The sequence below is a fragment of the Xenopus laevis genome, chromosome 2L (genome assembly GCF_017654675.1).
Source record: "Xenopus laevis strain J_2021 chromosome 2L, Xenopus_laevis_v10.1, whole genome shotgun sequence".
NCBI lineage: Eukaryota > Metazoa > Chordata > Amphibia > Anura > Pipidae > Xenopus > Xenopus laevis.
Window position 1 is genome coordinate 172,421,511 of NC_054373.1, and position 26,491 is coordinate 172,448,001.

Genomic DNA, 26,491 nt, shown 5'->3' on the forward strand with positions numbered 1-26,491 from the left:
TTTTCGCGACTTCAGGTCTTTTCACGGCTTACGGACTTCAAGTTCGGCTCTTTTCGTGACTTTGGGTCTTTTCGTGACTTCGGGACTTTGGCTGTTTGGCAATTCGACTTTTTAGCTGTTCAGGACTTCCAAAGAGGCGTCCCAGTTTTGGTGCTGCCAAGGGGGTCCTGGCTATTTTAAAAAGTGCTAGGCCCACCTTCAGGCCCGGGCCCAGTACACTTATACCCCCTGTGACCCTCTGATGGCGTCCCTGGCTTCACTCATGTCATTTTGCATTTAAATAGTTTGAACAAATAATGACTTCTGATATTGCTTTCCTCTTGATTGTGTGAAGGTGTTACAGCCTCCCCTTGTTTGTTTACAAAATGTCTAAATCTGTCTGGCCATAGTCCCCTGTTGTGTTATAGTCCCATAACAAGAAAACAGAAGGGGCAGGAAATGAATGTCCTAGATCAGTGATCCCCAACCAGTAGCACGCAAGTAACATGTTGCTCTCCGACCCCTTGGATGTTGCTCTCAGTGTCCTCAAAGCAGGTGCTTATTTTTGAATTTCTGGCTTGGAGGCAAGTTTCAATTGCATAAAGACTATGTATAGTGCCAAGTAGAGCTTCCTGTAGGCTTCAAGTCCACATAGGGGCTACCAAATAGCCAATTTGGAACCCCATGGGACTTTTACATGCTTGTGTTGCTCCCCAACTCTTTTTACATTTGCATGTGGCTCACGGGTAAAAAAGGTTGGGGACCCCTGTCCTAGATAGACTATCCCTCCAACTATAAGTCATTTTTAATATGTTCATAGAGCTCATTAACTACCTGCTAAATTGCACAAGTGCAGTTGCCAATAGCCAATATTTTTACCCAGAATGCAATATGTTTTTGTATTTGCAGCCACTACACCTCAGCTCATAACCATCTGCCAGAAAGATAAATTCCATGCAAAGTGGAAGGTACATAAGCTGGGCAAAGTCATGAGGTACTGGTAGATATAGTTGTGATAATGACTACCTGCTCAAGTTGGGCATAAATTAATTAATGGATGCCTAGCATGGCCCACTTTTTCACCTATCATTAGTTTCTTGGTGGGGCCCGTCTGGAATTGGAGACTCAGGATAAACACCCCTTCCTATCCTAATTCTATCGCTAAATAAAGCATGTGAACATGTAGTACATGAAAACCATCAAAGCTATAAATTGAGACACGTAGATACTGACCGATTCGTGTGCATGTGATATGCTCTCTATACCATGTTCTGTAAAGAAGGTAGAATTATTATTAAACAGCAGGTTTATACTTAAGGCTAACTCATTTCACAAGGCTAACTCATACTTAAAATGCAGCCGGGTGAATAGTGATTCATATCCTTTGGTTCTGGTATCAAAGTCATCATCCAAATTGGGTCTTGGCAGTAAGGAAATGCTTCTCCTTTGATGAATTCCAGATCGGGGTCCATTGAGATGCATTTGTCAAACTGCCTCTGACTTTAGAAATTGGCTCTGGACATTTCTCAAAAAGTAAAAAAACCACTGATGATTTTTCATGCTGAATAATGTCTATTTGCTGCACCTTATAGACAAGCTGTGGTCAGACAGCATGATTTAGAGAAGATGACATTGTGTTAGTGTTTCTTCTACCGGGTCAATAAGACCATTCTTCAGGATAAGATGACAGAAAACAAATGGTTGAATTATGGCCAGAGGAAAGGAAACTTCTTCTTTTACTCATGTTATAATAAATACATATTCTACATTTGCCATTGTTTCCTACATGCTAGTCATGTTGTGACCACAGGAAGAAAGGGTTAATTTGTTATGTAGGTCATTTCTGTCTGGTAGATGAACTTGTACCCGAGCCCTTGCTGGAAGTGTCTGGAGGAAAGGTGTTGTTGCTGAACTGTAACTGAGGGTTTGTTGAACAGAGAAGGTTCTCCTTAGTATGATAAACAATGAAGCAAGAGATCCAAAAACACAGTATCAGTCAGTATTAAAGGGCGTGTAAAGTCAAGAAAATAAAATCCGATTTTTACTTTCTTTAATGAAAAAGAAACCTATCTCCAATATACTTTAATTAAAAAATGTGTACCTGAAATGAACCTGACTCCCTTCATTTACTGTGGTGGAGAGGAATTGTCAGACGGTACCTAACTGCTCTGCAGGGAATCAATCATACTCATACAGCAGGGGGAGCCCTCGCCTTACTTCCCAGCCATGCAGAACTCAAGCAGCTTTGTTTGTTTCCCTGTAGAGCAGTCGGCAAATGTGTAGAGATTTGTATTGGATTTTATTTTTGCTTTTACATCCCCTTTAATGTTTCCAACTCCAGCTGCAGGGACAAAGATCATGGAGCCAGATTTAAACAGATATAATAATCCTCTATTTGGAGGATTATTTTGCTGCGGTCACTGGTTCTGCAGAGTTGGAGAAAGTTTGTATTAAACAATACAAAAACTATAAAATACACATTAAATGACATGACAACAGAGGACCCAGTGCAGTCTGTATATTCTGATTATTAATCAGTCTTGCTGTGTCGGCTTCTGGCAGATATTATTTGACTTGTGCTGTTTTGATAATTTATGACGATCCCTAAGCAGCCCAGACCACACTGAGCATGTGCATAGTCTTGGTCTTGCAAAGATGTTTAACAAAGTTACAAGTTGGTGACCCCCTGTAGTCAACTTTGAAAGCATAAATCATTTGTTTGATTAGGCTTGTGGTGCAGTAACTTCATGTTTATGTTTAGTATACAAAATACAGCATTTCTAGCATTATTCTATTTTAGACTTTACTTCCCCTTTTAGTACTTGCAAGCCCAGCAGGGTTGTAAACAGGTGGAGATACACAGTGCTTTAGGATTCTCTCCAGGGATAAGAAATACCCAAGTTCCTTTTCAGCTATGGTCCTTAGACTGGGAGGGTTTCTTCTGGGGGAATACTAACCCCACTACCTCTTCTTGGTGGAGCACAGTACTGTTCCTGCTCACTAGCCTTAACTATCTTACCCCTCTGAGTTGTACTATCACAGGAACTAGTTTGTTAGTTGCTAAGCCTCGTTCACAGTGTCCCAGCACTGTGTCTTTACTAGTGGTTGGTTGCCACCAACCATAGTCTTGCACTGCTGAACTGAGGCCTACCTCAACCTCATACCCTCTGGGAGATCCACCTCCTGCTAGAGTGGAGTCCAGAAAGAGACAAAGAGACATGTGCTTTCTCCCATGATATAAATTATCGACAGGAACTGGTCACAAGATCTTATTGAGCTGTAAGATATAGCAAAGGTTTTGGCTCCCCTACATGTTATATAAAATATCATCTAACCAGGAAACATTTCATATATTATTCCTCGGTGCTCACAGCTCTGATGACATTAAAGGGATACTGTCATGGGAAAAAATTTTTTTTTCAAAATGAATCAGTTAATAGTGCTGCTCCAGCAGAATTATGCACTGATATCCATTTCTCAAAAGAGCAAACAGAATTTTTTATATTCAGTTTTGAAATCTGACATGGGGCTAGACATTTTGTCAATTTCCAAGCTGCCCAAGTCATGTGAGTTGTGCTCTAATAAACTTCAATACTACTTTACTGCAAGTTGGAGTGATATCACCCCCTCCCTTTTCTCCCCCAGCAGCCAAACAAAAGAACAATGGGAAGGTAACCAGATAACAGCTCCCTAACACAAGATAACAGCTGCCTGGTATATCTAAGAACAGCACTCAATAGTAAAAACCCATGTCCCACTGAGACACATTCAGTTACATTGAGAAGGAAAAACAGCAGCCTGCCAGAAAGCATTTCTCTCCTAAAGTGCAGGCACAAGTCACATGACCAGGGGCAGCTGGGAAATTGACAATATGTCTAGCCCCATGTCAGATTTCAAAATTGAATATAAAAAAATCTGTTTGCTCTTTTGAGAAATGGATTTCAGTGCAGAATTCTGCTGGAGCAGCACTATTAACTGATTCATTTTGAAAAAACATTTTTTTCCCATGACAGTATCCCTTTAAGGTTAAGATGTGCTTTAAAGCACATTACCGACTCTTAATTGTAAAGCTTTTTGTATGTATTGGGTAGTTGTAATTTCTTTCTCGGTTAGGCCCATAAAGCAAAGTTATGGCTGCCTGATGCCTCTGCTTTTTTGTCATCCCACTTTTCTTAGGCTAAAGAAAGGACAGGTGCAGATTGAGGTCCACACATAGAAGCACCCAAGTACTAAAAATGGACACAAGCATGTGATTACAGTGGGGAGAATTAGTATGGCCAAGAAGGTGCAGATTATATGATCTGCATAGAAATGCATGAAACCACAGTAAGGTTTGCTAGAAGTCTTGTTCCTCTTATGCTTCCTATAAAATAGGAAAAGTGGTTCCCCCTCCCACCAACATGTACCTTTTCATAGCATAGGAAATTTAAGCATTATATAAAAATAAATCACTGGATGACATCAAATTAGCCACTTCCCTCAAGCAGCAGGGGGCGCTGGGGTGAACATAGTCATCTTTCCCTTCCCAGCTGTATATGGGATAATTATACACAAGATCTCATCTTACAAATTATTAATTTTGAGTGCAGGCTGTAATTTAAGAGAACTGGATACTGCACACCACAATGAGGACCTGCCATTTGGCTTAGTCTTCGTTAATTTGGTACATTGTGTTGAACCATTGGTTGTGCTTGTATTTAATCAGTTTAAATACCTCCTTCAGGAAAAAAATAAGAACTTCCTACCAGCAGTGGTCTCAATATTTACACAAAGGTAACACTTGTCAGAATATCATCTTGTTCTTAGGACAAAAATGTTGTGCAGAATGTGATGCTTGGTTATGCATGGCATTTGTACTGTGGAGTGTGTGGGAAGCAGACCCAGCAGCTGTCGGTAGAGGAGGACAAGGAGTAGATGCCTGTGGCTTTACAAATAATGCATATTTTAATATGACTTTGAGATACAAATTATCCTCCTCAAAGTTTGGAAGTCTTTGAGGGGTTAGATGCCTCCACTTTAGGACAGGATTGTGCCATGTTTCACAACCTGTTCTTGGGATTCTACATTTGATCATGCCAGTGCTGCAGTCATTTGTTCCTTCTGTGGGCAGACAGTAAAATGACCAAAATTACAGAACTTTATGGCTTTCTGTGAAATGATATCTTTAAGCCTTATAGTAGAACTAGTCGTTATTTCTTCTGCATACTTAAGACTGCTTGGCAGTTGTCATTGCTGGTGCATGGTGGATTCTGAGTGTTGGCCATACAGCAGCTACTCAGGGTCAGGGGGACACTTTGCATATTGACCATATGCCACTAAGCATTACAGGGCTCAACCAGTAGACTGTGGCACACAGAGTAAGGGCTTGGGTGCATAGTGAGTGTCAATAAATAGATGTGGGGTGAATGTAATTTTGTTCCAACAGATACTCTAGGAAGCCTGGTTTGATGGTCAATACGATTTGTGATGAACTTTCATTTTGTGCCTTAGATATTCTTTGAACCAGTGGTATATATGATACAGTATATCTTTAAATCTTTTATCAGGTAGGAGGACTATGCCCAATTAATCAAACCAAAACCAAACTAGTCCATATACTGATACCGCTTACTTTAACAGTCCATTATTTGGTCAACTGTAGAGAAATGCTGAGTAACAGCATTGCGAGTAAAAGTTATAGGAAACATATTTTGGGGAGTTGAGTCATAGCTCAGTGTTTTTCAATTTGAATGAGAGGTGTTTATGAGTTGCTTTTAGCAGAAGCAGAGTTGCAGGGCAGCACGACCTCGAAGTCTTGGCTGGAATAAGTGCAGTTACATCATTTCTTCATCGGAGCAGAGGAAAGAATGCAAAGGCCAAATTGTGGTGGAACTTATAACTGCAAAATATATCCTGGACTCTTGGCACGGTTATACCCTCAATATCATTCCAGTCCCAATGGTTTTTGCTGGTAAATTGTTCCATAGTGAGTGGGGTTAAGAAAAGTACATACAGTTTGGCGTATGTAAAACGTCTTCCTGATGGAAGGATAATGGAAGGATAATTTAACTTGACAGCATGTTAGTCGTCAGTGGAAGAATTACTCTTTCCCCCCAAAGGCAGCAGGTTAATTCAGGTTTAAATCAGTAGGGGACATTTACTTTGACCACAGAGTCAGACACAAGTCTAAATGAACAAAGAGGTGGAAAATTATGTGCACTTGAACTGGGGCTTTGGCTGGGCTCTGCAATTAGCATTAGATTGGAAATTGGGCACCACGTGCAGAGAGCAGTGGCAGTGGCAATAGGCAGCCCTTTTCTTATCACCTGGAATGGCATAGGGCACATAGTACAAGGCTCAATTGCAGCCTGTACCCGCCATTGATTCTGGATATAAACTTTGTTCTAAGACAGTCAGCTTTTATCTGCTGTAAAAAAAAAACACCACCCACACCAGTGGAAGGCTAGATAATAGATATTTGAGACGTTTTGCAAGTGATGTCAATGTGCAAGGCTTAAATGCATTTTGGGCATTTGTTATTCTCTCGAGTTACTTACCAATTAAAGGGCATGTAAAGTCTAAAATAGAATAAGGCTAGAAATGCTGTATTTTGTATACTAAATATAAACATGAACTTATTGCACCACAAGCCTAATCAAACAAATAATTTATAATTTCAAGGTTGGCTACAGGGGATGTTATACATCTTTGCAAGACCAAGACTGTGCACATGCTCAGTGTGGTCTGGGCTACTTAAAGATCGTCATAAACAAAGCTGCTTGAGTTCTGCATGGCTGAGAAGTAAGGCGGGGACTCCCCCTGCTGTTCATAAGTATGATTGTTTCCCTGCTCAGCAGTTAGGGACCATCTGACAATTCCTATCCACAGCAGTAAATGAAGGGAGAATTTCACTACATACAGTCAGGTTTCTTATAAAAACAGTACATATTTTTTAATAAAAGTATATTGGAGATATGTTTCTTTTTCATTAAAGAAAGTAAAACTGTGATTTTATTTTATTGCCTTTACATGCCCTTTAAGTGGTAACTTTTTTATTTTTTAAAGAAATGTGTAACTAGGGCACAAAAATGCATATATTGTATATAACTTAGGCAACCTATATATACTCTATATTCCATACAGTAACAAGGGGGTTCAAAAACATAGCTATCAGTGCTGGGGCCCGGATGCAGGTACAGCGCCCCCCCCCCCAGATGCAGGTTTTAGCAAGGATTAGCAATGGCACAAGCCAAGGGGTAGTGGACCCAGGTGCAAAAGCATCCCCACACCCCTGGTAGTTCCATTCCTGAGGGGGTTAATAACTACATTTCCATATTTATGACATGAGTCTCCGTCTAAAAGGTCTGACATGTGATGGTGTTTGTGCTATTTTAACCTGATTTTGGGAACCTTCTATCCATATTCATTCCTGCTGACGTTCCAGAGAGCAGAGTTACATGTAACTGTTTCTATTTAATCTTTCTACTTGTATCAACTGGCTTTATACTTTGGCAGAGATCATTTGAAAAGCTAAACATGTTCAAGGACGTTTATCTCTGCCTCTTAGAACTAGAAACTGGATCTCTAACCAACTGTTTAAGTTCAAGAACAAAAGGTATATCCTTGTGTAATGTACAACCTGCGGCTCTCAAAGCTCTCATGGGATGCTGGGAGATCACCAACAGCTTGAGGGTTGCAGTTTGGAGTTATAAAGTAACATAGTATTCTAGGTTAAAAAAGTTAAAGTTCAAACCCAACTGCTAGTTGATCCAGAAGAAGGGACCTCTCCCACAAGCCTCTAACATTTGGCTAAGGCAGGTATTCCTTTCTGACTCCCAGAAACCAATTGAACCAGACTTCTACAAAACCTTAATGTCATGCCCCTTTCCCTTGCTAAAGGCATCTAACCTTCTGTTTAAAGCTTTCTAACAGCTGTGCCATGGGTTTGCCTGTGTCTCCAATCATAGTAAACCTTTACATGGAAGAATTGGAGAAGAAAGCCCTGAATAAAAGGAAACAGCACCAAGTCATTGGTTCAGATATTTGGATTACACCTGGGTCAAAATTAATGCACATGAGGTTCCAGCTTTCACTGAACACAAACTCAGTCAACGAAAACATCAAGCTCACTAGAGAAGAATGACTGGCATTTTTGGACTGTGCAATAGTTATCAAAGAGGGGGGGATACCTGGATATTGAAGTATACAGGAAACCCACTCACATCAATCAGTACTTGCTGTTTGATTCCCACCATTCTCTGGGGGTTATAAGTAGTGATGGGCGAATTTATTCACCAGGCATGAATTTGCGACAAATTTGCTAGTTTCGCCGCTGGCAAATAAATTCACGTTTTGCTAATTTTTTGCCCATTTCATGAATTTTGCTGGAAATTCACGAATTTCGTGGTGAAGCAAAACGGGACAAATTCGCCCATCACGAGTTATAAAACTTTACACCATCGGGCTGAAACTTTGGCAATCAGCGCAGAAGTGAAAAAAAAGCATACATCTGAAATGAGCTCTGAAAACTTGTGAATAACCAGACTGGGCCTTTATCAAAACAAAATCAAAGCCAAGCAAAAAGACCAAACCAAGAAACAAGAAAACCTCTAAATGCCCAGTAGCCTTTGCCTTAATTCTACTAGATACTGTATCTCTAACAGCCACATATTTTTTTGTCTGAAGTTGCCACATTATCAGCCTACATCCCATTACAAATGACACACTTGAAAAAAACTTTTTCAGATTAGTCTTTGCACATGAAGCAATCAGTTCCTCATTTTCTGTCTTTCCTTTTTGATTACTTTGCAAATAATCAACAAAACATGCACAGCAGCTCACTTCAGACATTTATTTGTGCAAAGTCACCACAGCAAATAATTACGACATTGTGAAAATCAATGTGAGACACGAGATTCTGCTCTACATGAAATTGATAATCAATTAATGGGTGAAAGGAATATTGGTTAGAATTAATTTGATATAAACTTTACTGAATATGAAATTAATTTATTCCTAATGAATTGTACTGACCATGAAAATGTTATCTTTAGTAATGAATTGTAGAAATTATATTTCTAGTACTAAAATGAATTTGTATGGTGATCAGATTATACATTTGTCCAAGTATGAATTAGACTCAGATGAAATTGATATTTTGAAGAAGGGATTACATTTTTGCCCAACTGCTGAAATTAGTTATTTTAATGCAGAAAGGGGCAATAAAAAAGGAATAGTTTATTCTGATGAATTAATAGGAGAAGACGATATATCTCTTGGGTTTAATACACAAGAATGTGAAAATGTCAGATTTATGTAAATGTGCAATAGAAAGTGGTTTAAGTAATGAAATCGAAGCAAAAGGTAACGAGACAGGTAAGAAGGAAGGAGATTTGATAACTCATAGTGGTTTGAAACAAAATTTATTTTTTTAATCACCCATACCACCTGGCAGCGAACGGTATTATAATGTACAGAAAAGTGATTGAGCAGAGTCTGGCTAGAATTTTATTCTAAATATAAGAGTAATATTAGTAATAAGCAAATTAAGGTGCTTATTTAATTACAAAATAATGATCAAATATGTATAAAAAGAGAGTATAAAGGTGGAAAAGTAGTGGTTTTAGATAAAAGTTACTATGTTAATGTGGTGGAAGAAATCTTAAAGGGGACTCATCACCCAAAAAAAATATTTCAAATCCTATTTTATCATGTTAGTCAAACAAAATGAACTTTAATTACACTGTATAAATTATTTGAATCTTGTTTCCATCAGTTTGGAAACTCATAATTATAGCAAGCAGGCAGGAGCCATTTTGTGGACACTGTTATTAAGACAAGACTTGTATCTCAGAATCTTGTTTGTGCACCAGAATGTGGGACCTGATGTCCATCCCCATGCACTGGCTACACAATTAAATGATTAAGAGAACTGGGGAAATGTAGGGAGAGCAGTTACACCTAGGATGTGTCTAATGGAAAGTGAAAGTAATTGCTTTCCCCGGCTCTATGCCTAGGCATAGAGGAGGGGCAGACAATATTTGATTGACGGCTGATATTTTTAAATGAGTTTACAACTAGGAACACTTTAATAAAAAAAAAGAAATTGGATTTCATATTTAATTTGAAAAGGACTTTTATTATACAGATTTTTATGTCTGGTTGACGGGTCCACTTTAAAGGATAAAAGTACATGTTTAGTGTTTAAATAAAAACCCTTTGAAAGCATATAAAAGGTAAAGTAATGATATGTCGATTTATGCAAGTGAATGTGGTATATTGGATGAGACAGTATATAACTTTATATGGCGGGAATACACTATTATGGCCCATATTTATACATTACCCATGGTGCACAAGAATGCAGTCACGCCACCCGGGAGACCCACAGGGGCAAATTCACTAAGCGACGAAAATGCTCTAGCGACGGCTTCGCCACACTTCGCCAAATTAACATGTTAAGCTTTTTATATTTTTGGGGGGGTTTAAGGGGATTATTTACTAAGCTTTATGGGGCAAAATTCTATTTTTTTTTTTAAATCTAATTTTTCAAGATTTATTAAAGCCTGGTGCAGCAAAAAAACCCGAATGTGAAAATCCGCCATCTCAGACTTGCCGAGGTTGTGTATACATCAGTGGCAGAGGTCTGTGCTGGAATTAGCTGGAAAATCCGACCTTTTTGGGCAAAAATTCGAAAAATTCGTCTTTTCGGGAAAGAGACGAAAAAATTAAGTGATTCAGGAAAAAACTAAAAAAAAAACGTAGATTCGGGTTTTCACTGGATTTTATCGAGTTTTTAACCAAACCGATAAAATCAAGCTTTTTTAATAATATATAAGGTAAAATCAGGGATGGGAGTTTGGTCATGGTTTTTATATCTAAAAAAATTGATAAATTTAGATTTTAGTAAATAACCCTATTTATGACAACAAAATGTGTCATGTCCCTTGCACTGCAGTGTCCCCATGCCGACTATGAATATGTAAAAATGCAAATTTAGCAATGTCTGCCATGCTTTTCATTTCTTGTCTCTGAATCAGTTTATCCAAAAAGTATTTCAGATATTTTATTAAACAGTCGTGTAATCAAACACTAACTTCCGTATTTCATGTAATTTCTCACTGTCAAGATATAATACATAATTAAATCCCAAGAGCTGACACAATGGAGTATTGAGACATACACAGAATTTTAACAGCACTTCATTTGCATTGAAACATCTCTGCCAGACAAAGAGATTTTGTTTCATTATGAGAAGGATGGAGTCTTGAAAACATTGAAAAAAAAAATGTAATTATCTAGAAATAATTCATGAATCAAAGTAAGAAAACATATTCATAATAATAACTAGAACACTCAAAGAGCAACATAATAATAAGGATAAACAAAATGGTAAGTAGCAAATTTTATCTAATCTAAGAATTGTTGCAACAGCATACTATATTTCCAACATTGGTTTTTAAAGTTTTGCTTGTGTGTGGGCATTTTTTTTACTCATGTTTCAGAAACCCCCAACTCTAAAAATCATCAGATGGTTCCAAAAACCATTAGAATTCAGGGATCCATCAATTAAAGATTTTATTATATACACTTAGTGGCATATCTATCAAGGGTCGAATTTCAAATTGAAAAAACTTCAAAATTCCAATTCAAAAATACCAACCAAAATTAAATCAAAGGTTTTTTTTGGTCAAATAGGTCAGTTTTCAATCGAATAGGTCCGCATTTGAATCGTACGAATTGAAAGAATAGTGCATTCCAATTAATTAGATTCTACGTTTTTCCCAAAAAAACGTTGATTTTTCAAAGTCCAACAATTAACTCCAAAAAGGTTCTAGGAGTTCCCGCATAGGCTAAAACAGCAATTCGGCAGGTTTTAGATGGTGAATGGTCGAAGTCGAATTTTTAAAGAGACAGTACCTATTCAAATCGAATTAGGACTATTCCCTAGTCGAAGTAATGCAAATGTGTAATGCAAATTTTTTTTCATTCGAAAATTCACCTTGACCTTTGATAAATCTGCCTCTTAATCAACTGTGTCTAACAAAATCAAAAACAGAATCTACTGCCTGATCCATATTGATTTATAGGCCAAGAAATTAATTTAATGGAAGGATAACTTATCCTGTGTCAGCCACTGACTTGTAAGCCATATGTGCCACTACAGAAATGCTTCTAGCTCTATTCAATGCATTAAAGATTTAAATAGTATTGATTAAGCCCATTTGCTTTTTCCTTTTTTACCAGAATATTTCCATTTTTTAAAACGGAGCCACAGTGTCATTGTTTTACTATTGACACACTTTAAAATCTATTTAGGATTAGTCTTTGCACATGAAGCAATTAGTTCCTCATTTTCTATTTTTCCTTTCTGATTACTGCTTTATAGCACTTGTATATGTTACAAGGTTACTGCTCTGTTTTCATTACCCATAGGAAAAAATGCCATTAGGATTAGGTGCTTAATATATCGGATCAAGTGTTACCGCCTTATCTGTTTTTCATTATACCTACAGAAACTGGGTGTAATATAATGGGGCAGATTCAAGGGGGATGAGTCCTATTTTATCGTTATATTCTTCTAAAGAATTAGGGATCTTTAGAGAGTTACCTCATTTATAAAGAGACTAAAAAGAGGAAAACATGAAGGGTTCCTTCCTGTTCTACTTTCATTTACTCTACAGAAAATTGGGCTGATAACAAGTGTTGCATTCATAAATGTCTCTGTAGGAGTTCTGATTTGGTTCATCTGAACACTGAGGATTTAGAGAAATCCAAATCATGAAGACAATGTTGGTAACTGATTCATAGATGTTATCTGCACTTTAAATGATGAATCTGGTGCATAGAGCCCATAGATACATTAACATAAATATTATTCTTTCACCTTTATTAGTTTCAATGACATATTAAGGGAATCCAGAAATGAGAACTGCTTCTTGCAAAAAAACACAAGCATCATTTATTTCTTTTACTCTTTTTAGGACGAAAATTTAAAAAGTTCGGTCGAATTAAAACTGGGAGAGAAATCGATACAGTTGTTCTTCAGTCGCCACCGACCCTGTCGCTGGAATGTCAGCAGATTCTAATAAGGAGAATATCCAACAGTTCCGCTCAGGAAATCCAGTTCACCCCAGAGTTGCTCCAGATCTTGCAGAGTATAGAGCCTGAGGTTGTATATGCTGGTTACGATAACACACAGCCCGAGACCCCAAGTGCATTGTTGAGTAGTCTCAATCAGCTTTGTGAACGACAACTCGTTTGTGTAGTAAAATGGTCCAAGTCCCTTCCCGGTAAGAGATTGCTCCACCTCACCAATAAATAACACATCACCTCCTAGTTGTACATTTCATATTTACTTTTCTCCATGTTATTGGTAACTGATCTATATGTACGTGGCAAATGCAAGAAACCGGCGTGCGTTCCTTCCACTAAATTGATTAGTTTACAAATCAGCTTTTATTCTGTGGTATTAAACACAATGATGTTCCTGATGAAAGAGAATGTTGAGGAGTGTTGAATGTCCTGTAATGGTTTGCGACTTTTTTTACTATATGTAAAGTGTATGGTTATTTGTGACGCCATATTCTTTTTTTTGAGTTTTTCATAGGATTTTGTGCCTATGAATATGTGACGTGTGGACACGAAATGCATTAGGACATCATTATTTTTAATACCATGGAATAAAAGCTGAGTTTTATCCTTATCAATTGGTGGCTTTTGCCAAGCACATCACCCTCAGCTATGGGTTTGGGGAGCTGCACCCAAGCCACTAAGAAGAATTGGTGACAGCGGATACCTCTCTAATTTTGGTTGTTAAAGTTGTATTGGTTAGCCCAGAGTTAGAGGACTTGGGTTTTGTACACCCAGGTCATCTTGATTACCGGGTGATCTTTTAAAGATTGAAGTATTTTTTGGTTCAGGGTTTTAGACAGCCGGGCTAGAGGTTCACATGGCCAGCGGCTGTGTTAATTCTCAATGTTCGGTTTTGTTTAGCTTAGACTGAGCTGCACCTTTTGATTTTTATGTGATTTATGTGTAGCAAAGGTTTAAGAGATATTGCTTTTGCCTCTAGGGTTTAGAAACTTACACATCGATGACCAGATTACCCTTTTGCAATATTCTTGGATGAGCCTGATGGTGTTTGCCTTGGGATGGAGGTCGTATCAACATGTCAGTGGGCAAATGCTGTATTTTGCTCCAGATTTGATATTAAATGAGTAAGTACACTGCCTGTGTCCTATGTATTATCCTTCGTAATCCATGCAGAACTTTCCGTTGCCATAATAAACCAGCACAGTCCTAATGGCTAGAAATGTCTTTCTTTCCTAAACGGCATCCAACCCATTTTGGGCTGTTACTAAGTGATAACTCTGTATCACAATTTCTAGTGGTTGGAAACTTGACTTCTCCTTTGCTATTGATGTAACCTCATATTTATGTGTCAGTGGGTGTCCTCTTTTTTCCCCATTCTGTCCTTGCAAATAAATATTTGTTATGCAATTCTTTATTGGGTGGAAGATTCCCTTTGAAGGAATTCAGGGGTGGCATTCTAAATGTAAGACACAGTAAGTAGTGGGGGTACGACCAGGCAGTGGCTTTGAGAAAAACACAGGAGATGGCCATGAATGTATGAAGACATGAGAATAGATGTAGTGAGGTGCAGAAGAGAGTGTATGAGGAGGAGTTTGTAAGGTTTTCTTTGTTTTATGGGAAGCCAGGACTTCAGCAATGGAGGGACCTGTAGCCTCCTGGACAAGAGGAGGATAATTTGACAGAAGAATTTAATACAGACTCCAGTGAGGATATAAGGGGGTTAGGGAGGCCAGTTAGTCTTGGATAGGATGAGAGCATGCATGAGTATCTTAGCTCTTGCTTGAGAAACAAAGGGACATTTTGGCAATATTGCTTAAAAGGTTGATTCACCTTTCAGTTAACTTTTAGTATGTTATAGAATGGCCAAGTCTAAGCAACTTTTCAATTGTGTTTTTAAAAATCATTTGCCTTTTCAGTTTCAAATGGGGATCACTAACCCCTCTGCAAGGCTCTGTAAGACTACAAATGTATTGTTATTGCTACTTTTTATTACTCATCTTTCTATCCAGGCCTCTCCTAGTCATATTCTAGTCTCCTATGCAACTCAACGCATGATTACTAGGGTCATTTAGACCACAGCAACCAGATTGCTGAAATTTAAAACTGGAGTGAGTGCTGCTGAATAAAAAGCGAAATAACCAACAAAAATTGTGAATTGTCTCAGAATATCTCTACATCATACTAAAAGTTAATTTAAAGATGAACAACCCCTTTAATATGGTTAGAGAAGGAGAGAGAAGAGACAAATAGTCCCCGTAGCCAATGTGCCGTGTTGACTGGGTCAATGAGCATGCCATTAAATGAAAGACATTTTTATTTTTGCAAATATAAATTTACAAGTTAGATTTCAGGGTTTGCTTACGTGTTTCACCAAACCTTTTGAGATGGATTTGGTATAAGTCAGAATCCAAAAATTGCATCTCTGTCTTCAGGTTCAGCAACACAGTTACATGTCAGTAATTTTGGGCACTTTATTATCACTCTTTTTTACAACGTCTATGAAAACTGATCCCAGTGTTGATCCGGGCAGTATTGTTCTCCACTGTTTTCCCTTATCCGTTACTCTATTTCAGGCACAGAATTGGTATATGGAATGGTATTTAAAGCTTTAGAGAAACCTAAATGCATCCCATCAGCTGTAGCACAGTATAAGGTTTACACTCAGGTGCGCCTGCCAGGTCATAAATACTCCAGCAACTAAGTGCCTCCTTACTGAATAATACCATATGAGGGCTTTTTCTGCAGTAAAATGCAGCTATTTTTACAACAGCCACAATCTTCAGGTCAACATGACCATGATTAAAAGAAAAATAATACTGCAATACGAGTTGCCCTTGAACACAATTACATCTTGTAACTTGTAACCATGCATTTGTAATAGTTTCCTGCTTTCCCTGAAATGATGATGTAGAACTGGGAAATGTCTGCTTGTTCATGGCAAGGGAAGATAAACTATACCCAGTAGGGCTTATTTATGAAAGAAGTGCAATGGGAAGGTTCGGAGAGGACGTACATCAACTTTTTCCCACTTGAAACTCCAGCATCATTGCATGTGCCCGCTACGTATGGTGGATCAGTGGCAGAATTTGGGTGGGTGGGCAGTGGGATTTAGTCTTTGTATATGGGGAACTATTATTTTTTCACATCAACCCTGAATATAAGTAGGGATCCAGAAACTCTGCATTGGCATGGACCCCCTATTTGCATAATTCAGAATTTTAACTAAGGAATCTTTAATCCAAACAATGGATAGGGATATACATAGTGATCTAGCTGAATACTGTACAGAATGTGAGAATCCATTTTTTTAAAAAATTCCCGTAACAAAAAATAAACAAAAGTCATCTGCAGTTCTACAGCACTCTAATGGCAAATGGTCTTAAAGGGCATGTAAAGGCAAAGAAAAAAAAATCCAATTTTTACTTTCTTTAATGAAAAAGAAACCTATATCCAATATATTTTAATTTAAAAATGTGCACCGTTTTTATAAGAAACCTGACTGTATGCCTGAAATTCTCCTTTCGTTTACTGCTGTGGATAGGAATTGTCAGACGGTCCCTAACTGCTGAGCAGGGAAACAATCATACTTATGAACAGCAGGGGGAGCCCCCGCCTTACTTCCTAGCCATGCAGAACTCAAGCAGCTTTGTTTATGATGATCCCTAAGCAGCCCAGACCACACTGAGCATGTGCACAGTCTTAGTCTTGCAAAGATGTATAATAAAGTTACAAGATGGTGACCCCCTGTGGCCAACTTTGAAAGCGTAAATTATTTGTTTGATTAGGCTTGTGGTGCAGTAACTTCATGTTTATGTTTAGTATACAAAATACAGCATTTCTAGCCTTATTCTATTTTAGACTTTACATGCCCTTTAAAGTAAACTTAACCCCTGAAAACAGATTCGTTTGAAATTACTCTTCTAGGCACCTTTGCAAATTTTTTTGTTTTGTTTTCAAGATAGTAGCTGTTTTTAACCCACAAATTGAATGAATTTAAAACAAAAGTGCCACAGTACAGCCAATAGATCATTAATGTTGTGTGAAAACCAGCACATATATAACAGAAATGAAGTAACAGAATTGTCTGAAGATGCTTGAAGTTGTAGCTGAAGTTCAGTTTGAAGGCCCTGAAGTCCTTGCTTTAGGAGTTTCATGTGATTTTCTGTTTGTGTCCATTAGACAAAGAATGAAAGATTCGTCATTCTATACCCTTTGCCTCTCCATGTGGCAGCTGCCGCAAGAGTTTATGAAATTACAAGTTACCCACGAGGAGTTCCTGTGCATGAAGGCTTTGCTGCTGCTCAACACAAGTGAGTGAGATACATCCGGGCATAATCACGAATGGGCAAAACGTGAAATTTGGCGTATTATTGGCAAAAATGGAAATTTGCCATGTCATTATCATTTTACTAACAAGTTTTAATGAATTAACTTGAACATTCAGAGCACAAGAATTAGTTTTCACCAGGAGAAATTTCTCCAGGTTCCCGATGTCAAATAGAGCAGCCACTTCTCCATCTCATTATCGCTAATTTCCCACATGTGTAATTTTCTTACTACCCTTCATAGTCAACCTTCTGTTTAATAAACATCTCTTTATCTGTAAACCTGAGACACAGACAGCACCTTGTGGTTATTACCTCTCTCTTTAACCACACTATGTGGGAAGGCAGGTAAGTTATAAACCATAAACTCAATGCAATGGTCCATTTGTGCTTTAAAACAACAAAACACAAATTATTGTGCATTAAAACAAAAAATGTAATTTTCATAAAAAAGAAACGGCAGAACAAAGTAAGCTCCATTTATTTGGTTTCTGCTTACCATAAGTTAATAACGCCCCTTTAATACAATAATAAATGAAGACCATGCACTTGTACACGGTTGCTATAATGATTGTCATGCGAAGACCTAACTTTCTTCATCACATGACAAAGAACAGCTTCAACTGTCTCCTTGGTACCCTTCTCACCATGATGTTCTTTTGAGAGATGGCCTGGTGGATAGAAAGCTCTGCCTCAACTTGGATGTTATGATCATAGAACATAATTTTTTCTTGTACCAAGAACCCTTAACAGAAATATGTGTAGCCATTCTCATATGCTCAGTTCTTCAGTAGTGCTGTTACATGGGACAACCTAAAGCAAGAGGTTGTGCAAGGAACCAATGCTCAACACACTCTTAAGCCTGCAACCTCCTCCTTTCACTTTGACCTTTGGTTATTTAACTGCTGTCAGTACCTAATGCCTAAATCCTTATACTGGCTACAAAGACTGGATGGAAATCACCAAGAGAATAACCACAAAACAGGCCACTGTGTGGTGTGGAGGTAACAGCATGGCCATACGTCAGAATGGCAAGACAAAAGCCTACAATATGGGCCAGGCTCATGGCAGACACTTAAGGATATAGGGTCACAGGCAGCACAAAGACTAGGGATTAAAGGCAACCTTAGCTGAGATGTATCAGGCAATGAACTGCTTAACGCAATGCATCTGGAACACAGAGAGATAGTTAAAGGTTTTATGGAATATACCCAGGAGTGGTTCTATGAGTTAGAAGTAACACTAGACAGCCACAAAGCAGAAGGTCCCAGCAGAGGGCAGACACTGGAAACAGGGCTACATGTGAGGACTGTACTAGGCTCCTTTTTTTCAGGAGAGCCCATTCCATGTATAAGAGCTTGGATCTGTTCATGGGAAGGTGTGGGTTTTAAAGTAGCCCTGTGCAAACAAGTTCTTAGCAGTAGGAAGCATTTTCACAGTTATTGGATAATATAAGTGGGAGATTCCAAATTAAACCAGCACTTATATTAATATATTGTAATTAACTCCTTATCAGTATGCTATTGTGCATCTGCCAGGCATCTCCCCTGCACCACATTTCATAGGGTGCTCTTTGAAGACTTCTTCCAAAATATAACACATCATCCTAAACAGCGACCCCTGTAAAACAATGTATAACATTTTCCTTTTCCCCTTTACATCACACTGGGTATCAGCCCACCTTCCATTAGTTTTGTTTTCCTCACCATATTTCACATAATTCTCATTGTCCCTGCAGAAGCCAGCATCGCCACCCAAATCTTTGTAGCACATTTCACACCATGGGCTTGCTAAAGAATATTGCAAAGAATCTTCACTCTGCTCTACCTCCATGATACATATGTCATAGTACCTTACCTTACACTATGCAACACCCTGTGATCCCAGAAGCACAGCATCTTCTACTCTCACACTTTCTAAGGGATATTGCTGTGTCCCAACCCAACAGCTACAGGATACTTGACAGTTACCCTCCATGCACAATATTGCAAAACTTCCCCCATCAGCAGGATCCTCTAACGTTTAATAATTTTTGTTCTAATAACTTGAAACACACATAATGAACATACATGCTAGAGTGCTTAGGGGTGCAAAATCAAACCCCTTGGGGTCCATGCATGGAGCACTTGAATGCCAATGCAAGCTATCTGGCACCAAGTACCTTTCTGGAGAAGTCTATGTACATTCCACCTACAACCCCTTTGTATGCATCACTGGACAGTGCTTAAGAACTGCATTATGGGTGAGGTGCACCTCCTTACACTCCATACATGGATGATAGTCTTTCTTGTATGACAGTTATAGATACTGCACCCTGCCTGCTGTCTTAAGCTGGCCATAGATGTTGAGATTTTTAAAAGATCAGATCCTGATCATGAGAACACGATCTTCTCAGAACGATCGTACGAATTTACCATCAACTAAAAAGACCAATTTGCTAGGAAAACAAAGTGGAGCTGCCTGCATGGCCCTGCAAACATAGATAGATTGCACTGGGACCGACAAAGATTTTTTGACCTGGCCGATCAATTTCCCGACAGATGTCGGCCGAAAAATCGTAAGATGTATGATCGTTCGAATCCCACTAACCGCACGATAATTTCGAAGGATTGGTCAGGCTTCCCTAAAATCGGTCGTTCGGCAAGAAGAATCGTCGCGTCTATGGGGAGCTTAACATTAACCCAGAAAACATGACATTCTCTGGTTTTGTTTGGTTAGATGTTAATGGGAAATAACCGAGCTGGAACTTTGGAAGAGCCAATGGAATGTTTTGTTTGTTTATAATTATCTCTTAAACACTTGGCTGAGGAAATATCTGTGATTGGTTCAACAAATGGCTGTATATATGTCAAAAAGATTTCTCATGAGAACGTCTGTTATAATGATTTCTTCTTCAGACCGCCTTCACTTGAGCCAAATCCTTGTGAAAGAAACAAGCTCTTGAATCACTTGACCTTGTGCTTATTTATTTAAAGTTGTTCCAGGGCCCGTACAATGTACAGTATGTAATCAGAATACGGAGCTGACCTTGCCAAAGGCAAATACCTCCTAATGACGTGTGCACTGTAGCCAGGCAGAACTGAGTCTTTTAAAATTCATGTCACCAGATTTGTATTCATTGGATCAGCTCCTTGAATCATTGCATGCATCATATCCATCTAATTGGTAGTAATAGTCATTGGCCATGACTGTTAGTGGCAACATCCGTATTGAAGCTGATTTACACTGCATCTTTATTGTGAAAACATTGCTATTGGGTTTCTTTAATCCAGCCAGAGCTTAGGGCTCTCCTCTAAGGGAAGCCTTTTGAGGAAAAAAATAGCCCACTGTTTCTTGGTGGAGCAGAGGCTAGATGTCTTGTTCAAAAACAGTAAAAACTATGTGCTATGACAGAAGCTGCTCTCCAATACCTTTGTCTAAATTGCAGGGTCCCTCACTTCTCAGTGGTTGGTAATTTTAGAGCTCAGAGCTTGATAATAAGGCACCTTCTCCAAGTTAGAAACGGATCCGCACACACGCTATGATCAGCAGTTGGGGGGACACCCCTCTTTATTATATCACCTCGTGATCACGAGGTGATATAATAAAGAGGGGTGTCCCCCCAACTGCTGATCATAGCGTGTGTGCGGATCCGTTTCTTGTTTGCTGTTGCTAAGGGACCTGGCCGGGGTCAACGGAGAAACCAGCACCACCAACGCAGTGAGAGGAAAGGTGAGTGTGCGGTAGGAACATATATTACCTTCTCCAAGTTCCCTAGCACATTCACCCTTTGTATTAGGTGCAGATCCAAAGAGGAAAAGCCATGGTCTCCTTCCTACTGTGTAAACTATGGACACAAATAGTCATACTACCACTACCTCTTGACTTCTTTTAGAACAGGGGCGCCCAAACTTTTTTACATGTGAGTCACATTCAGATGTAAACAGAGTTGAAGAGCAACATAAGCATGAATCATGTTCCTGGGGGGGGGGCAAGTAGGCCGGTGATTAGCTAATTGTTAGCCCCTGTTAGCCTACAGAAGGATCATTTGGCAGTACATCTGGTTTGTATGCAACCAAAACTTACCTCCAACCTGGGTGCAACATCCATATGGTTGGTCATGAGCCACTGGTTGGGGACCACTGTTACTAGAACAATTGTTAGACTGAGAGAATGGCTCCAGGAAAGAGTTTTAATAGAAATACTAATATCAGCAAAATACAGTACATTTTGGTGTTCCTGGCTACAAAAATGACTGGATATTTGACTCACAAAAGAGCAGCAGTCAAATGTGTTATAACCATAGGAGAGGTGTCTGCAACATAGAGAAATGATATAATTGGGGCACAACATGAGAGCAAATAGACTCACTTCCTACCAGGGCAAAACAGGTTTTGCACGCAAATAGTAGTCTAATAGCAAAGCCATGAATATCAGATGCACACTACTGCCCTATAATCTGTTTTTCTCCAATGCATATCTCAATATATACAGTATAGACAACATTTACGGAAATTGATCATATTTCTTAGCAGAAATGTTCTTCTCCAAAACTATAAATCATTTCTTTTCTTCTAGTTCCTTTGGAAGGACTTAAAAGTCAGACTAATTTTGATGAGATGAGGTCAAACTACATAAGAGAGCTGGCCAAGGCTATTGGCTTAAGACATAAAGGTGTGATTGCCAGCTCCCAGCGTTTCTATCAACTAACCAAACTCATGGACTCCATGCATGAAGTAAGTTGATTCTCTCTCTTAAAATAATTTCCTTAATTAAATGATAAGCTCTTCCCTTCTGTATAATGTAGCATTGCTTTATTTGTCAGTATTACATAAATACAGGATACTAATAACCTCATACTTCTGACCAGTTTTAATTAAAGAGTTTAAAGTTTCAAATTGCATACATTTATTATCAAAGGGCACATTATCACACAATGGTAGAGGTTGAAAAATTTGTCTGTCAAGTGCCTTTAATAAAGAAGAGACCAATATGGGACCCCATGACCAAGGTCTAGCTGGACGTGGATTACATCCTTTGTATAGGTGCTATAGGGACACAAGGTGCTGTAACATTTTAATGAGAATCTTTGGCCACCAAGGAGTGTAAATGTTGTTTGAACACCAGGTGAGTGAACAGAACAAGGTACATACACGTATGGTAGAGGAGAAGGGAACCAGGTGCATATACGTATGGTAGAGCAGAAGGGAACTAGGTACATACATGTACGGTAGAGGTGTTTTCTGAAAGACCTCTAAAGAGGTGGCCTGTCATGGTTGTTATTGTAAGCCAAGGGTGAACATTGGACCCATTAGCTTCTCATGCACTTTGGTAAACAGCAAACCAGCTCCATAGGAATTGTTTAAGTGTTGAACTTTGTTTATTTGTTAAAAACCGCAATTACGGTGGTCATAGACACACCCATAATATAGTATGACACAAATGTTCATACAATATTCAGTGAGTGTATGGAGGGAGAAGAGCCAACCAACATCAGCAGAAGACTTGGATGTCGGTCGGCTCGTTGATCGGGCTGGCCGGAAAATTTTGGGCGACTTTGATTGCACCTGAACATCAGCCATCGTTTGTGCTGAATTGTCAGATACAGGTAGAATTCTATTGTTTCTACCTGTATATTTGACGCTTCAGATCTACACCGTGTAGTGAAACAAACGATTTTTCCTGGAAAGATCCTTTCCTTTAATTGCTACGTTTATGGCCACCTTTAGTACTTCACTTTATATTTCAGCATTACATGAAACATTGCTTTAAGTCCTGCCATGTCGTGCTATGTTTTGTGCATTCATAGTTAACATGCCTGTCATTTTTTTGAACCCACCAGCTTGTAAAGCAGCTTCACCTTTATTGTCTCAACACATTCCTGCAGTCAAGATCGCTTAGCGTGGAATTTCCTGAAATGATGTCGGAAGTGATCTCTGCCCAGTTACCCAAGATCCTAGCTGGGATGGTAAAACCACTTGTGTTTCACAAAAAGTGAAGATCATATCTCTTTCAACACCCTAAAATAATTTAATTTATGTCTGTCTTGTGATAAAGATTATCTAATGGATATTTCTTTTTTTGGGGCCGCAACCTGCATGCGAAAAGGCTATAGTTGCTTTGGTTCTTCAATTTACTTAGTAGGATAATTTTTTTGTCCAAGGAATATGTGAGCCATAGACCAATGCAGTGAGCTCTATGAATTTGTGGACTGTTATCATTACAAATATCTAAGCTAAATTGTTAGTGTTTGAGGGGATGGAACTATATTTTAGACACAGTTGACCTTCAGCACACCACATGCCCTTACTCATCAATCCCAGGCTGCTCCACACCAATATTAGAACTACAGACATAACGGAAGGGCACATGGACTTCTATTGTGCAGGCTACTTACTAAGTGAATAGGATAGCACACCATTTACTTCACACACTGTTGCTCTTCAACCAAAAGCTGCTCCACCTCAATATTAGAACTATAGAATTGAAAAGAAGGGCACATAGACTTCTTTTATAGACTGTCATCCAGCCATACTGCGAGTGTTTGAAGAGATGGAATTATTTATTAACCACAGTTTACCTTCAGCCAACCATTTACTTTACACACCATTGTAAATCAGTTTCAGGCTGTTTCTCCCCTAAATATATTGAAGGGAAGGTCACATGGACTTCTCTTGTGTGCTCCATGAATTTCTGGCCTGTTGATATGCAAAATGTCCAAGCTTAATTATGTGTGAGGAGATGGAACTACTTACTAAGCACAATTGATCTTTAACACACCATATACTTAAAACGTTGGTTCTCCTCAATATCAGGTTGCTCCTCACCAATATTAGACTGTAGACATGTATATCTAGTCTGTTGATATACAAAATGTCTAAGCTTAATTGTGTTTGAGAAGGAGAAGATGGAACTACTTATTATGCACACTTGACCTTCAGCACACCATTTACAGTACTTCACACATTGGTGCTTTTCAATATCAGGTTGCTCCTCGCCAATATTAGACTATAAACATAGAAGAGAAGGCCAGATTAACTTCTTTTGTGTGGGTGATAGAAGTCCATGTTCCTTTCCTTCCCATGTGTGGGCAATATAATTATATGTCCCTTGAGTCTGAAGTATGTGAATGCTAGAAGGCTCAGTGGCTTTGTGGACTGTTGTCATCCTGAATCTCCAAGATAAATTGGGAACATTTGAGAAGAAGGAACTTGTTGGCCATCAGCACACCATCTTCTCCACATACTGATGCTCATCAATCCCAGGCTGCTCCAACCCAATATTAGACTATGGACATTAAAGAGAAAGGCACATTGACCCATGTGCTCTTTCTTCAATGTCTGTACCTGTTAGAAAACTATGTTAAAAAAAGGAAAGGCTTAACCAAGGAGCATCTTCTGAAGTTAGCTCTAACCACACTAGCTACCTTTCACAGAGCAGTTGAAGGATCAGCTCAAGATAGACTAGAAAATGTTAGAGATCTTCACATACATAGGAATGGCAGTTTTCAGTGTTTTGAGTTCTCTAGTAGTTGCCTTGGCTTCTTGTACTGCGATTGTATTATAGTATATGACCTATCACTGCTGTTTCATATAACAATGCATAGAAGAGATACAATATGGTTGCCTTCACGTTTACCAAAGCATTGCAGTCGTACATTAGATATGGATATTGTGCTTACAAACATATTGCCATAGAAAGAACTTTTGGCCATCTAGTTTCTTTTGCTGTGCAATTTTGTTTTTTCATGTAATAATTAAATAACCATGTAAATATGTCTGAAGGATTGATATGAAGAAGATTTTATTTTTCTGTACACAGGTTCTGAGAATATGAAATGTTTTTCTTTGCATTTCCCAGTATGTCCTTTTTAAGTCAACAAATGTTGAAAGAGTGAAATAAATGCCAGAAAGATGCTTTGAATTTGCTTCATTAATATGACCATTATTTTGCCTTTTGCCTTTCCCTTGTGCTTTCTCCTTTTCTCCTTCCTTACACATTCTTCTTTTGTATCTGCCCTTTCCCTTCTGTTCTGTCCTTCTACCCCAATACATTTTCGATGTGATCTTTACTTTTTTATCCTTACCTTCCACAAATTACGCCTATGAATCCCCTGATCAATTTGTCTAACTACTTAGTTGAATTGTCTGATTCCCACCTATTGCATTTGCTAAAACTGATTTTTGACCTTCTGCCAAATATGTAGCTTCCCACACCAGGGGGCATATTTATCAAGGGTCGAATTTTGAATTGAAAAAACTTCGAAATTCGAATTCAAAAAGACCAACCGAAATTGAGTCGGGTTGTTTTTTTGGAAGAATAGGTCCGTTTTCAATCGAATAGGTCCATATTCAGCCGAAGTGGAATCGTACGAATCAAAGGAATAACGCATTCGATCAAATTTGATTCGAAGTTTTTCCCCAAAAAAACTTGGATTTTCCAAAGTCCACCAATTGACTTCAAATAGGTTCTAGGAGGTCCCTCATTGGCTAAAACAGCAATTTGGCAGGTTTTAGATGGCGAATGGTCGAAGTCAAATTTTTAAAGACACAGTACATGATAAATTTCGATATTTGGATTTTCAAATTTTTTTTCAAATTCAAATGGAATTTGGACTATTCCTTAGTCGAAGCACACAAAATACACCTTTTCTGTACAAAATCACCAAAATTCCTGAACTGTTGAAGTCCCTCAAGGCTCATCATCTTCATTGGCTCCTGGTCCCCTTTTTATGATCATGAGACACAAATCTACTTCTCTTACCTGATCGTTGGCAGTCTATGATGTCTCATTTGTCCAATGATGTATCTTATACATTGTCTTTGATACCCTCCTACTATCTTACAAGTAATGTGGCCAAAACAAAACTCATTGTATGTGTACTCTTGGATACAGCCCCTTCTCTACAACTCCTATCTTGTTGGGCTTTCCCTTAAATGCTTATCCACTGTTAAGTCAATTCAATCTCAAGTGAAAGACCTATCCCCCTTGCCTCGTTCTGCTCCTCTCTATTCCCGTGCTGTGGCTCCCTTAACATTTTTGTATTAAGGGAATTTCTCCCACACTATTTATTTAAGTCACACATTCTGTAAACACAAAAAGCATTTTGTAGTTATAAAAATGAACTAATCCAC

The 26,491-nt window shown here is 38.6% G+C and overlaps 1 protein-coding gene across 2 annotated transcripts in view; it reads left to right on the plus strand.

Moving 5' to 3' along the window:
- pgr.L (progesterone receptor L homeolog) overlaps positions 1–25,273 on the plus strand; it is a 48,066-nt gene extending 22,793 nt beyond the window's left edge. For both annotated transcript variants that reach the window (XM_041580821.1, NM_001085631.1), the window contains 5 exon segments: positions 12,942–13,250; positions 14,033–14,177; positions 17,233–17,363; positions 21,936–22,093; positions 23,200–25,273. In XM_041580821.1, coding sequence (XP_041436755.1) covers positions 12,942–13,250; positions 14,033–14,177; positions 17,233–17,363; positions 21,936–22,093; positions 23,200–23,355 — 899 coding nt within the window. In that variant the 3' untranslated portion in view covers positions 23,356–25,273.
- The last annotated feature ends 1,218 nt before the right edge of the window (positions 25,274–26,491 follow it).